This window comes from Heterocephalus glaber, unplaced genomic scaffold, assembly GCF_053883595.1.
Source record: "Heterocephalus glaber isolate CG9 unplaced genomic scaffold, H.glaber_assembly_v1.0 deba00001719, whole genome shotgun sequence".
Classification (NCBI taxonomy): Eukaryota; Metazoa; Chordata; class Mammalia; order Rodentia; family Bathyergidae; genus Heterocephalus; species Heterocephalus glaber.
Genome location: NW_028258432.1, coordinates 2,489,346 through 2,502,793, shown reverse-complemented (window position 1 = coordinate 2,502,793; position 13,448 = coordinate 2,489,346). Strand labels below are relative to the sequence as shown.

At 42.1% G+C, this 13,448-nt stretch overlaps 1 protein-coding gene across 2 annotated transcripts in view; it reads left to right on the top strand.

The window, feature by feature from the left end:
• The window catches only part of Eef1akmt1 (EEF1A lysine methyltransferase 1), a 42,474-nt gene extending 31,430 nt beyond the window's left edge, over nt 1-11,044 (top strand). For both annotated transcript variants that reach the window (XM_004854869.4, XM_021236371.2), the window contains 3 exons: nt 3,459-3,541; nt 7,957-8,237; nt 10,665-11,044. In XM_004854869.4, the coding sequence (XP_004854926.1) occupies nt 3,459-3,541; nt 7,957-8,237; nt 10,665-10,801 (501 nt within the window). In that variant the 3' untranslated portion in view covers nt 10,802-11,044. The remainder of the gene's footprint in view (nt 1-3,458; nt 3,542-7,956; nt 8,238-10,664) is intronic.
• Nucleotides 11,045-13,448: the final 2,404 nt, after the last annotated feature.

Genomic DNA, 13,448 nt, shown 5'->3' with positions numbered 1-13,448 from the left:
CAGAGTGAACTCTGGGACATGCACTCTCATCGAATGCCCTTGAGATGACTCAACAGTCATTCCTGTCAGTCTTACTAGATATACAATGGAAAGCCCTGGGCTAGGATGCACTGCCTTTAAAGTCCAGAAGCCTGATTTATCTGTCCCCTGTGCTGTGCTTTTTGCTTTCCTGTCATCCTGGCCCTGCTTTTTTCTTCATGCCACACTTTTGTCAGCATAGATCTTCCCTGAGCACATCTTCCCATAATCTGCAATAAATGCGGTTGCTTTTCTTTTACCAGTGGATGTACATTTGCAATTCTTTGCTTGTCGTACAAAAGAGCTGAGAATCTATCTTCTAAATCCATCATATGGTACCACCACTACTTTCTAATTTTGACACTTTCATTTAGTATAGTTTATTGATAAAATTGAGGAAATCTGCCAGGAAATAGAAAAAAATTGTAGTGATGAAGTACAGTAAGGAAAATATTAGAAAACTAGAGGATAAATCCAAGAGTTCATTATTCAGCTAAAAGGAGTTCAAGAAAAATAAAACAAAAAACAGAGAGGAGGAAATTTTCAAAGAATAATATTAGAAAGTTTCTGTATCTGATGACTCTCACTAAGATACATGGTTGTGATGATTATGAAAATTCTAGATACGGTGATAAGATCCTAAAACCTTTCAGGGGAAGAGCAGGTTCCCTACAGAGTCTCAGGCCTAGAGTCACATTGCACTGGTCAATAGCTTTATAAAAACTAGAAATCTAAAAATGCCTTCAACATTTGGAGTCAAACTTTTATTCCACCTAAAATTCCACACTCAGCTAAACTGTCATTTGTGTGATGACAAGAAAACCTTTTAGATGTGACAGACCTCATATTTACCTCCCGTACACTTCTCAGGAGTTGCAGGAGAATTTGCTCCCACAAATAAGAAGTAAGAGAAACAGGTTTAATGCAGGATATACAAATATATCAGAATTCACAAGATTGGCTCACAGTGGCTGCCTGCAGAGTCAGGTGTGGACAAGTGCAGAAGGGCTATGTACACTGACGATCCAAAGGATCTAGTCAAAGGCTTGGAGCTCAGTGTATTGTCCCGTGTGAGTCCATATCAGGAGGCTGAAGGGTCTGCGCTGGAAGCCAGGAGACAGTGTCCAAAGCGAAGGTAAAGACTGGAGCTCCTCTGAAGAAACAGAAGCGAGCCTGCCTTCTTCGTTCCCCTTTACACCGTTCAGGCACCAGTCTTCCCTAGGGCCGGGCTTCCACAGCCAGAACCATGCCGAGCCAATTTAGTTGGATATTTCTTACTCAAGTTGACACAGTCACTCAACTAGCACATAAAGCAAAAAAGGAAGACATGAGCTCCAGGGAGTAGGAGGACTGACACACAGGTGGGCGAGGGAGTTCCCAGGATGATAACACAGGAAGCCCCAGTGCAACAGGTGTGCTGCACACCTGAGAATAAGTGCTCCAGAGCATTATAGGAGGATGACATGTTCCAGGATACAGGTCTATAGGGGGAAAATGTAAAATGACAGGATGTCTGAAAGGAAGAAGGGGTTATGTACAGAGTTCATGCAAATGAAATGATGCATTCATTAACTTTAGGAAAAACAACAAAGAATCCTACTGGAAGGAATGCATAGAATGGTACCTGATGATTGGTTCCAACTCAGCAAAGCTGAGTTACAGCCATACTGAGAGTGGAAAGGGGAAAGGTGTGTATGAGAACAAAATTCCACCTTCACGACAAATGCACAGTGTATAAAGTGGATTAATCAATAGGTAGCATTTAAACACAACATTTAAAGACGGGCAAGCAATCAAAGGAAGAGCCAAGGGTTGAAAGTGGCTCCTGAGGACTTGGGCCCAGGGTTGGAGAACTTGGGACATGAAGCTTCATTTTCTAAGCTTGACAGTCCTTTTGACTTTTAAAGTTATATTCATGTGGTGCATTGATCAGAGCTGATATTTTCATTTTGTTGAGTGCTGTGAGAAGAGCCAAATACATCTTTGTCTCCTAGCGGTGTTGGGTGAGCAGGAAGGGCAATTCAGTGTGTGAGCAGATACAGTCTGCTGCCTTCCATGTCCAGTGAAGCCAAAGCTCCTACACCCTGTGTATGCCAGGGGCTTTCCTCCAGCTGTCCTTCCTAATCACAGGGGGCAGGCTCTGAGCTCAGCCTGCTTCCTGCAGCTAGGAATGGATAGACATAGATGTACAGATGCCAGTGTGAATTCATACCTGTATGCTAATGTGTGTATATTGTCTTTGGAAACACTTTAAAACTTGTTTTTATAAGTAGATATTCAGTAAATACTATGTGATATCCATTTGGGAAGTAATATGGAGCAGTCACATTTTTCATTGTAGGCAGCAACTGTTATTGATTTAAAGATTCATTTACATTTTCCATGCCATTTGCCATTTTGAATAACACTTCATCCTAATTGTTGTAGTCATTTTGAATCTGTCTAGTTCTCAGTAACCCGGAACCATTAATATTTATAAGAGCTTCCTGATAAACATTTTAAAAGGTCAAGGATAGTGCAACAATAAATAAAGCAAACTATTCTCAGACAGAAGTGATGACTGTTATGATATGTGCTATGGGAACGAAATGCAAGGACACCAAACCTGACAGCAGCTAGTTGGGAGAGCTGAGGAAAGCCTCCTAAAGCAACAGGTGGGAGGGAATCAGAGGCTGCAGCACCCTAGATTTTGAGAGAACTTCAACCCTCATTAACCATGCATAAAATTAAAGTCTTCATGGATTAAAAATAATAAAAATGTTAAAGGAAGATATGTTTTTATCTAAAGTAAACAATGAAATTGATCAAATTTAAAACATGAATTTAGAAATTTATCAATAACAGAAGGTACCTTAAATAAGATTAAGGGAAAAAGACAAGGAGATAATATCAGTATTGTATAGGAAAACAAAAGATTAACAACCAGATGTCCCTGCCCACCAGCCCAACATAGCAGGAAGCATGTGGCAGGCACACGCAGCAAGGTCTGTTACTTACTATGAGAGAGAGACTGGACCACGGGTAGCTGTGGATCATTTCAGCAGAGGGGCTTAAGAGAAGATTGTTTTGTGATACAGGCTTGTGCTCAGTGGTGGGGAGTTGGCCAGAAAGCAAGCAGTTCTGTTAGTGGATGCCTTGAATACCATCCAGGAGGGGAAGGAGTCAGTGGGGCTAAAGCTGTAATTTGTGGAGCATCAGCAGGCTCTCATGTGAGCTGGTGAGGGGGATGCTTGGTCAACCCTCTTAGTAATGTTAGCAGTCACTAATACTCAGTGCCTAGATTTCAGTAACTCGTTAGGGCTCTATTACTTTAATTTGATATAAAAGTTAATTTTCAAAAGGAAAAAAACATACACACACTGGTATAGTAGGTATAATAAATGAAAAGGGCAAAATTTACATCAGTTCTAAAATGGTATCACCACATATCTGTGTTACAGCAGTTGAGCCAGTTTTGGTACAGTCGGGAAACAGCCTTTCAACTCGCACAGGAAGCAGTCACTGCTGCAGGGGACAGTGGCAGGTGAGAATCAGATTTTGTTTTCTAACCTGAATGAATCTGGGGGTGCCACATCTCATATATGGCAGAAAACCCAGTCATTGTGCTTACGTGAATCTATAATATGGTGTCTTAGGTACTTTCTTGTTGCTGACACCCACAAGTTAAAGGAGGAAAGTTTTACTTTAGCTCAGTTTGTAGAAGTTTAGGTCCATAGCTGGCTGGCTTCAAGGCAGGGCGGCAGGGCAGGGAGGAAGAAGTGAAAGTTTCCTTTTCGTTCCCTTTTCATTCCATCCAGTCTGCAAGTGTAGTGGTCAGTGCCACCCTCACCCAGGGAGGGTCTTCCTCTTCAGTAAATTCATCTTTCACCCCAGAAGGATACTAAACTGATCAGCAGACTAATCCAGTACCACACACCCTGACCCAGTTCCTCTCAAAGACCCCACCTGTGAACTTAGGAAGGTTTGGAGGGTCATGGAGATATAAGTCATGACATGTGGTGAGTGTTCTTCTTAGATCAGAGATGGTTTTAAGGCATCTGAACTACAATATGCAAATACTGTATTGCTTCAGTGGTAAGTTTAGGGACATACTCAGACATGTAGTCATTGTGGCGTTTCGTATCTGTATTCTTTATTTTAACACTTGCTAAACTGTTTCTTACCTTTATACTTCTAGAATTTACTTTAAAAGAGAGAATCTTGGAAACTGGAGGTGTAGCTCAGTGTCAGAATACTTGCCTAGCACGTCCAAGGTCCTGGTTTCAATCCCAATCCCCAGCACCACAAAAAAAAGTTCAACCTTTTTGAAGTTTTATGGATATAGGTTTTCTTTTTCGTTAACTTCTTTTTATTTTTATCAGAAAAACATCCATTAATAATCTCCCTTATACCTGCCCTCTACTTTTGGCTCCTTTTCAGGTGATTCTTTCAGTATTCACAAGTTGTAAATAATACGCTTACATTGGCATCACAGCACTCTACCCTCACCCATGGAAATTTATTCTGTAGTCCCCAGTAGATACCTGAAACTGCAAATAGTATAGATCCCTGTATATACTATGCTTTTCCATACATACACACTTACATTAAAGTTTAACTTTATATATTAGACACAGTAAGAGATTAATAATAATATCTGATAATAAAATAGACCAATTATAATAACATACTATAATAGAAGTCATTTGAAACTTATGAATTATTTCTGGAATTTTCTATTTAATATTTCAAGACCACAGTTGGTCGCAGGTAACTGAGACTGTAGAAAGCAGAACCAGTTATGAAACATCAGGCAGAATGTCACAGTAGAAGAGCATGGTGTCAGCTCACAGCATCTGGAGAGTGAAGCAGGCAGCAGCACCAGAGAGGAAGGCACCAGGGAGCTGGTATAGTGCCAGGGCTACACCTCCATGAAACACCCGGGCACACCCAGAATGTACTGTACCAGTCCCTAAGCAGCTCCCGAGTCAGTCCAGTCGATAGTCCATCTCAGCTGTCACACTAGGCGATGCTCCACCACTGAGCTCCACCCGATCCCCTTTCCAGTTTTCTCACGTTATCATATTGTCGGCTGTGTTTGGCATCTCCCTCCTGGGCATCCCCAGTCCAGAGAACATTCCTCCGGTTTCCTGACAGTTAGGGTGGTGCAGATGCCTCAAGGCATGGGGTACAAAAGGAAATCTTGGGAACAAATTGCTTCTTAAATAGATCTCTCAATAACTGTCCTGCCTTTAGTTTACCTTCTTCCCTGTGTCTTTAGTTTCATTGGTCTGCAGCATCCTGAGCTCTTGGGGAGGCTGTGAAGTGAGCCAGGAAGGTGCTTGGCCATCCTGGCTGCCAGGGTCAGATTTGGCTTTCTTGGATCACTGAGCCACTCAGCACCTATCTGTCTGCCTTCCAGCTTCCTGGCTGCTTTGTGCTCTTTATAGTCTTCTTTTAATCCCTTTCCTCTCAGAGTTTATGCCCAAACAATAAAACAAAACAAAATTTTACTCTTGTTTTACTTAGTAGGCTTTCATGAGGAAGCAAATTTAATAAATGTGTTCAACCTACCCTCTTTCACTGGAGGCCTTAAATATTCCTTTTTCTCTTCTGTTTTGTTGCTGTTTATTAGGTTTTTCTTAGTGTGTGTTAGCTTTCTGTTACTGTAACAAATACACGAGGTAAGTCATTTTATAGGGAGGAGAGGTTTATTGTGGCCATAGGTTTGGAGGGTTCAGTCCATGATCAGTTGGCCCCAGTGCCTCACCTTATGGTGAGGCAGCATGTTTTGGTAAGGATTATGTGGAGGAAGCTTGGGTGCCAGTATTCCCTTCAAGGGTACACGGACCTAACTTCACTCTACTAAGCTTCACCTTCTGAAGGTATCATGAGCTAGGGACCAAGCCTTTACCACATGGGCCTCTGGGGGCATTCAGTGTCCAGCTATAACGCTTAGTGACTGTTTTTACTGATACTTGCCGGTTTTCATTAATATGAGGGCCTTGGAAGCAACTTTAAATTTTTTCTGAAAGGTGACTTCAGTATTTGTCAGGACTATGTCGTACTTGTAAAGATGAATAATAGCAGGTAGCATTTATTGAGCACTTACCATGTGCCCTCTCACATTAGGTGTTCTACCAGCATTGTCTCATTTACCCTCACACCTCTGTGAAGCAGTTGCTTTTATACTCTCCATTTTATCAATTTTTTTGTTTGTTTGTTTTTTGAGACAGGTCCTCACTATGTGTCCCAGGCTGGACTTGAACTTGAATTCACAGCAATCCTCCTGCCTCAGCCTCCCAAGTGCTGGGATTACAAGTGTGCATCACCATGCCTAGTTTATGCCCTCCAATTTAAAGACAGACCCTGTGTTGGGGGAGATTCAGTCATGTGCAGAGGTCACTCAGAGGGAACCTACACTATTTCAGCTGACTTCTTCAGTCTTTCTGCTTTCGTTCCTTCCCCCTGGAGCCACTGCCCTGCCTGAAGGGCATCCTGTAGAACTGTCCCAGGAAGCCTGCTACCGATAAGCTTTCAGATTTTGTCTGTCTAAAATCTTTATTTCTCCTTCCTTCTCAGAAGTGATCTCCATTTTGTGTGTCTATGGTAAATTTCTTCTCAGAAGAGATTTCCATATGCACGTGGTGTGTATATGGTCCTCGATTGTTGCTTGTTTCTTCAGTGTAGTGAATGTGTAATCCCATTGTCTCTTGCTGTGTTCTCCCCACCCCCAACAAGTGTGTGGGGAGGATCATGTCCCTGCCAGCTGGGACTAAGACACAGAAGCATTCTGTAGCGTCAGCAGGCTTTATTATCCCCTGCAAGAGTGTTTGGGCATCTAACTGGAATAGGTGACACTGTCTCTCTTAAGAAACACATTTTTAAAGCTAAGTTTCATTTTAGAATTAAGTCCTGTTTTGATTGACCAATATATGCATATAGTAAAAATCCAAAAGTTACAAAAGGAATTGAAAGAAACAATTAGTCTCTGTTTCCCAGTGTCTTTAGTTCCACCAGGCCCAGTCCACAAGGTAGCCATGGCCCTTTGCATCCGTAAGTATATGTTCCCACATCTGTGAAAGCATAATTAATACTCCTCTGCCTTTTGAGTAGATCTTGAAGATCATTTCTTATCAGCATATACAGGGCTGCCTCAGTCCTTTTAAAGTGTCTACAAAACACTTTATTAAAATAGATGTACCAAAAATAAAAAATAAAATAGATGTACCACAGTCAACACTGTAGGTTACTTCTAGGTTTTTCAGCAGCTGAGTTTAAAAGTTAGCTCTTAGATACTACGCATTCATAAACTATGGACTGTCTAATAAAATAGATTATTTGGGTTGAGGGTATAGCTCACCGGTAGGTGCTTACCTAACATACAAGACCTTGGGTTCAATCCCCAAAAACTCCACCCCCCCAAAAAAAGAAAAATAGATTCTTTAATTTCTTTACACAGAAAAAATTGCAGATATTCAAAGTAGCTTTCCATAATAATCTTTCTATAATTTTTTAATGTAACTTTTTGGAAAACGAGTTATTTAGGGAGTTATTTTCTTTCGAGGTAATGAATATTACAAAATGACTTCAGAATATTTAGTTTGGACTAAGAGTATTTGAAATAAATATTGAAGACTCAACATGAAAATAATAGGTGAATTAAGCTTTGAGTTAACTACATATAACTCTAATGTGTGCCTGGTGTTTTTTACATTTTTTTCCCTGTGCAAAGCATATTTATTATTTCAGACCTCAAAATTATGAGTTGCAGATTTTTAAATGCCAAATTTCTTAAGAGTGAGACTGTATAAAGCTTTTTCCTCAGATTTACTAATCATTAGCTTGTACTGTTGTTTCTTTTAAGAAAACGTGAACACAAGGCCTGTTATATTTTGGTAAAGTTGTTCCTTTGCATTGTTAAAGACTTGTTCCAAGCTTGTTCATTTTGTGTTCTAGAATAGCATGTGTGAGTGCCCCCAGTGTTTACCAGGCCCTCAGAGAGCTGCGCAGAGATGACATCTTTGTGTCCATCTTTGAATATGACAGAAGATTCGCCATGTATGGAGAGGAATTTGTCTTCTATGATTACAATAATCCACTGGATTTGCCTGACAAAATCACTGCACATAGTTTTGACATCGTAATAGCAGATCCTCCTTATCTTTCTGAGGAATGTCTCAGAAAGACTTCAGAAACCATCAAGTACCTGACGCGGGGCAAAATTCTTCTGTGCACAGGTAGGTGCCACATTTCTTATCTCAGGACAGTTCATATTCAAGTCCTTGGTTTCAAGAGCTGGAAGAGATCTAGGAACTCCTAATCCTGAATCCAACACATACTGTATGACCTTATGCAAGTTATTTAATCTTTCTGTGCCTTTTAAGGGTTGTAGTGTTACTGTGGCATGAGCAGATGTAGTCTAGACTCTTGTGTATGACAAGAAAGAATTGCCAAGTGAACACCCAATAGCAAGTTGCAAGCAGCTATGTTTAGTGAAGATCATAGGAAGTTGTGCTCAGGGAAAGTCCATGCAGATAAAAGATATGGCACAAACAGAAAAAGATGCCAGGATGACAGAGAAGTAAAAACACTGCACATGGGTCATAGCACACAGAAATAGCAACAGCAACAGTTCATGAATAAGTCAGGCTTTCAGAATTTAGGTACCTCAGTCCAGGTGCCTCCTCCTGAATCTTTAGGTATGATTGACACGCTGCTTTGGCATCTCAGAGGCTCTCAACATGCATGTTTATGCCAGAATTCACTCTAATCTTAATTAACATATGACATGTATTACATATGTATGAACCCATTTATACCAAACATTGAAATTTTTTGAATTTTTGCATGAAATTTATGTATATTACCTAGACAAATTCAAGGAACAAGAATTTGAGAGGAAAAAAGTTTTATTATGTTCCACTGTTATGGGTGTTCCAAAAATGGAACACTAAGCATAAAGGGATTAAGGAGGTAGGAGTAGGGAAAGGTGACTGACACCAGGCTAGATCTAATATGCATGCGCTGTCACCTAGAGGATAGAGATCTGCTGGGTTTTTGTTATTTTATTTTCTACCTCTCTGAACAGTGGAAGGAGAAATGGCCATAGGGTGCTGTTTAGAATTAAATGGATAAAAGGAAGTGACTTCCTCAGCTCCATTGTTTCCAACTGTACTAGTAGTGAATCAAGTGACATAACATACTCGGAGTGCTTAACGCAGTGCCTGGTGCATACTACATTCATACACTGGTGCACGTTCGTCATGATTTTCAGTGCAGCAGCAGTAGTAACACTGGTAGCAGTAGTATTTGATCCCAGCTGTGCAAGTGATAAAAGAGAAAGGGCACCTGTATGACTGAATAAATTGTGCAAGGTCACAGAGCTACCTTAGGGTTCTTAAACTAGAATAATTTTCTTATTGGAGCTACCGACACACTTTGTTAGAGTGGATGTAGTAAAGTTTAGGAATTGAAAATGCTATTCTTTGTTCATACAAATGTGATTTATCAAGGTAGGTTCATTCATTCAACTACTGTTTACTACCCACCCACCCCAATGGTCAGGTTGTCCAGCCTTTTAGTTTTAGGGGATAAGTGTTTAAAAAATATGACAAAGCAGACTAAAGAATTCACTCACTAATTGTAGTCAGTGTTATGAAAGAGAGATGGTGCTGGTTTCAAGAATCACCTGTGCTCAAGGGAAGAGTCTGGGCTCAGGGAGATCCCTGGATGCTGGGGTCCAGGTGAGAGCAGCCAGGGAGCAGCAGAGCTGGTGGGGGCAGTGTTCCCTGCCTAACCTGTGCAGGCAGAAGGTCGGCGGGGGGGGGCGGCTTTGCATTGCGCAGGGCCCAGTTTTTCTAGAGAAGTTCCCTTGAAGGACTTACTACAGAGCAAGTAGCCATGGGTGCCACGTGGGGCTGCCACAGCGTCCAGCTGGGGGCGAGCGACAGTAGTCCGGGCAAGGTCTTGCAGTATGAGTGGTTTAAAGATGGATTCTGGAGATAAAATCGGGAGAGCTATCCAGGTGCTGTCAACTCAGCACTCAAGAGGCTGAGGCAGGAGGATGGCAAGTTCAGAGCCTGCGTAGGCTACATAGACTCTTTCTCAAAAAACAAAACAAGACAACAACAAAAAGTGAGCTCACTGTATTCTGAATGTGGAAGGGATGAAAGTACAAACACCGGGGATGCCTCAGGCTTCTGGCCTGTGCTTCCGTAGTGTGGATGTTGGAGCTGCTGGTGCAAGGCGTGGGCTGGGAGGGACACTGAAGGAGAGGACAAAGAAGCGATGCCGGTGTGCTCAGCCATATGCTTAGCAAGTTAGGTATCACCAGAAAAGATTCTTGGCTCAACATGGGGAAATCCTTGTTTTTAATAATTATTTTTACTTTCCTTCGTGGAATATAATCTTCTTCTAAATAGCTAAATGTCCCAGCTTTGGAAAATTATTTATTAACTAAAAAAAATGCAAATAAAATATGATTATTAGCTAAAAAAGAATTTGCAAAAATGTTGGGGGGAGGTAAAAGGGAATAGAAAGAACCCCACCCCTAGTGTGTCGAGCGGTACCATCGGTGCTGCTTCCAGTATTTTATTCTGAAATCATCCCCACACCTTAGGATTGGCCTGTCTGGGCTCTGAGCTCACTGCATCTGTTCTCCTCAGGTGCCGTCATGGAGGCGCTAGCAGCACCGCTCCTAGGAGTGAAGATGTGCACATTTATCCCAAAACACACCCGAAACTTGGCAAATGAGTTTCGCTGTTACGTGAATTACGATTCTGGGCTGGACTGTGGAACCTAAATACAGATTGTTACATAATGCAATAAAGGACCCTGGCTGACATGGCCATTTCCCTCTTTTTATTTTCTTTTGATTGAAAATTTATAATCTCTCCCATCCTTCCCCAAACTGGGGCCATCTGGCTTAATTGTCAAAATAAATGGTATAGGGCCGGGGATTTAGCTCAGTGGTTTTGCCGCCTGCTGCGTAAGCGCAAGGACCCGAGTTAGATCCCCGGTACCAAAAAATAAAAAATAAATGGTACAGCTTCTCATTATTGTTTTTTTGATGAGCTCGAGATTATTCTGTCAACCCAAATCCATGGAATTAAGACTTGGAGGAAATCTTAGAACCTATCTGTTCCACACTTCTCAACATACAGTATATGAAAAACAGAAGGAAAAACACATAGTGGCCTGCCCAGGCCTCTGGAATTAGACAGGACCTTGGCTTCAGCCTTCAGCCAGAAAATTCCCTTAAAATGGGCTCCTGGAAGTAGCACCCTAGGACTTTTGGGCCCCCCAAGTCCTCCTGCTCCAGCCCAGCCCATCAAGGAGACCTGACTGGCCTCTGTGAAGTAAGTTGATAATCCAGGGACTGGTGTCTGAGTGCCTCTTGGGTTTTTCCTTCTCGTTCCACTTCTTGGAGAGGGACTAAGAATGTAGCCCTGGTTCCCTGTGTACCTAGCTCAGTACTAGCACCCTAACTCCAGGATGCCTGAGGGACCACCTCTAAACCAAGCCCCATAAGCAAGAAACAGAGCCGGGGAGTGTGCCAGATTCTTTCCTCCACACCTAGGGACAACTCAGTAACCCTAGAGAGTGAACCCTGGCCACATGCAAATGGGGTGGACCTCAACGATGTCACGTCGAACGAAAAGCTGACCCCCAGAGTTGGCGTGCCATATGTTTCCCACTATACAATAGCCGTCTGGACTGGAGAGCAGGTTAGTGGTTGGCAAGGCTCAGGAGCAGGGAAGGATGGGTTGGTGCTGGGAATGCTCTGCATCTTGTTCTGTATCTTGTCTGTGGTGGTGGTTTCACAGAAATCTGCACATATGAACTCACTGACAAATGGTTGTGTGTAAAAGTAGGAACTCTAAATGGGATCTGAGGTGTCACCTGTCTGTAATTACATAAGTTGTTACCATCTGGGCAAACTGGGTAACAGGCACACAAGAACTCTTGTTTTTGTAATTTCTTGGGAATCTAAAATCATTTTTAAAAATATTAACACCCTCTCTCTGGGAATGGAAGTTTCCTCCCCACCTTTATGATTTGCTTTGGCCAAGAGAATGTGAAAGGAAATGGCATATTTACTTCTGAGCACTCCTCTGTTTGCCTTTGACACAGCAGCCAGCAGTATTCCAGACAGAAGCTGTTCCAGGTATCTTGTCCTCAGGTGTGGCAGGGACATGACAAGCTCACGAGGGACAGTGAGAAATGAGCCTTGGCTGTTGAGCATCAGAGATGTGGACTCATTCCTCACTGGAGCAAAGTCCATCTGAGAGGAGGGACAGGCACAGGGAAGCCTGTTTCCAGGTCCAGGGAGACCTGCTTTTTCCTGTTATTTCTTGGACCTCACCTGTCATGCTTCTGGAAAACTTTTAATTTACTTTAAAAATCACTGTATTTTTAAGAGACATTGGTATTTTTATCAGTGTACTACACCTGACACATGTTAAGTGTTCGATAATAGTTCTTGGAAAAATAACCCTGACCTTATTATTTCCTGATGAATCAGTTCACTAAAAATTACTGAGGCCAATAACAAATCTGAGTGACAGATTACTAATAGAAATGAAATGTTCAGCTTAGGCATTGTGAATGAGTAGCAACCTAGGAATCACAGAATGTTAGGTGTCCTGTAAACCCATCATCTAGTCAAAGAGAAAGCTTATTTCTTCTCCAGGGGAGAGGGCAGGGAAGGAAAAGTTTAGCTCATCAGAAGTGTATGCAAGTCTAGTCAGAAGGGTTACTACGTGAGGTCACGGCATTTTTGTTTAATGAGCTGCCAATGTGAGTTTCATGGCTTTGTGATTTCAATTATAGCAAACCTATGTTCATGTATGATCCCCTTCTGTATCTCATAAAAGATCTGGAGCTCAACCTCTGCAGCCTTTTAAACATGATTTAGGCCTGATGTGTTCTTGGGATCTGGCTGTTCAAGTGGAGGTGCTTGGGAGGAGGTTTGGGGAATCCTGGGCTGGAGCCAACACAGTCCTATAGGTCTTCCAGTCCTATACCCAGACATGGTGGGGACTCATGCACTCTTGGGGAGACAAAGTAACCGTCCCATGATGAGAAAGAAACAGATGATTTCAGTTTTGCTAACAGAATCCAGTCATTTCCCTGTAATTCATCAGTGTGTTGGGGTGATGAAGCGCCTGAACAGCAAGAGCAGTTGACATGCACGGGAACTGTAAGAACCCATTTCAGATGGGGGTTCCATGTTCTTTCCCCTGCTATTCCTCTTTAAAATCTGCTCTAGCCAGTTACCAAAAGTGATCATTTTTTTTCCCCATTGGTCCTGCTGAAGAGATGCAGAAAAACAAAAAGTTTGGGGTGTTGGCCTGTGAATGTGGAGTTGTTGGCATTTGCAAAATTTTGGATCTGTTTTGTGATACTGGGGATTGAACCCACGGCCTTTGCACTGAGGTACAGCCCCA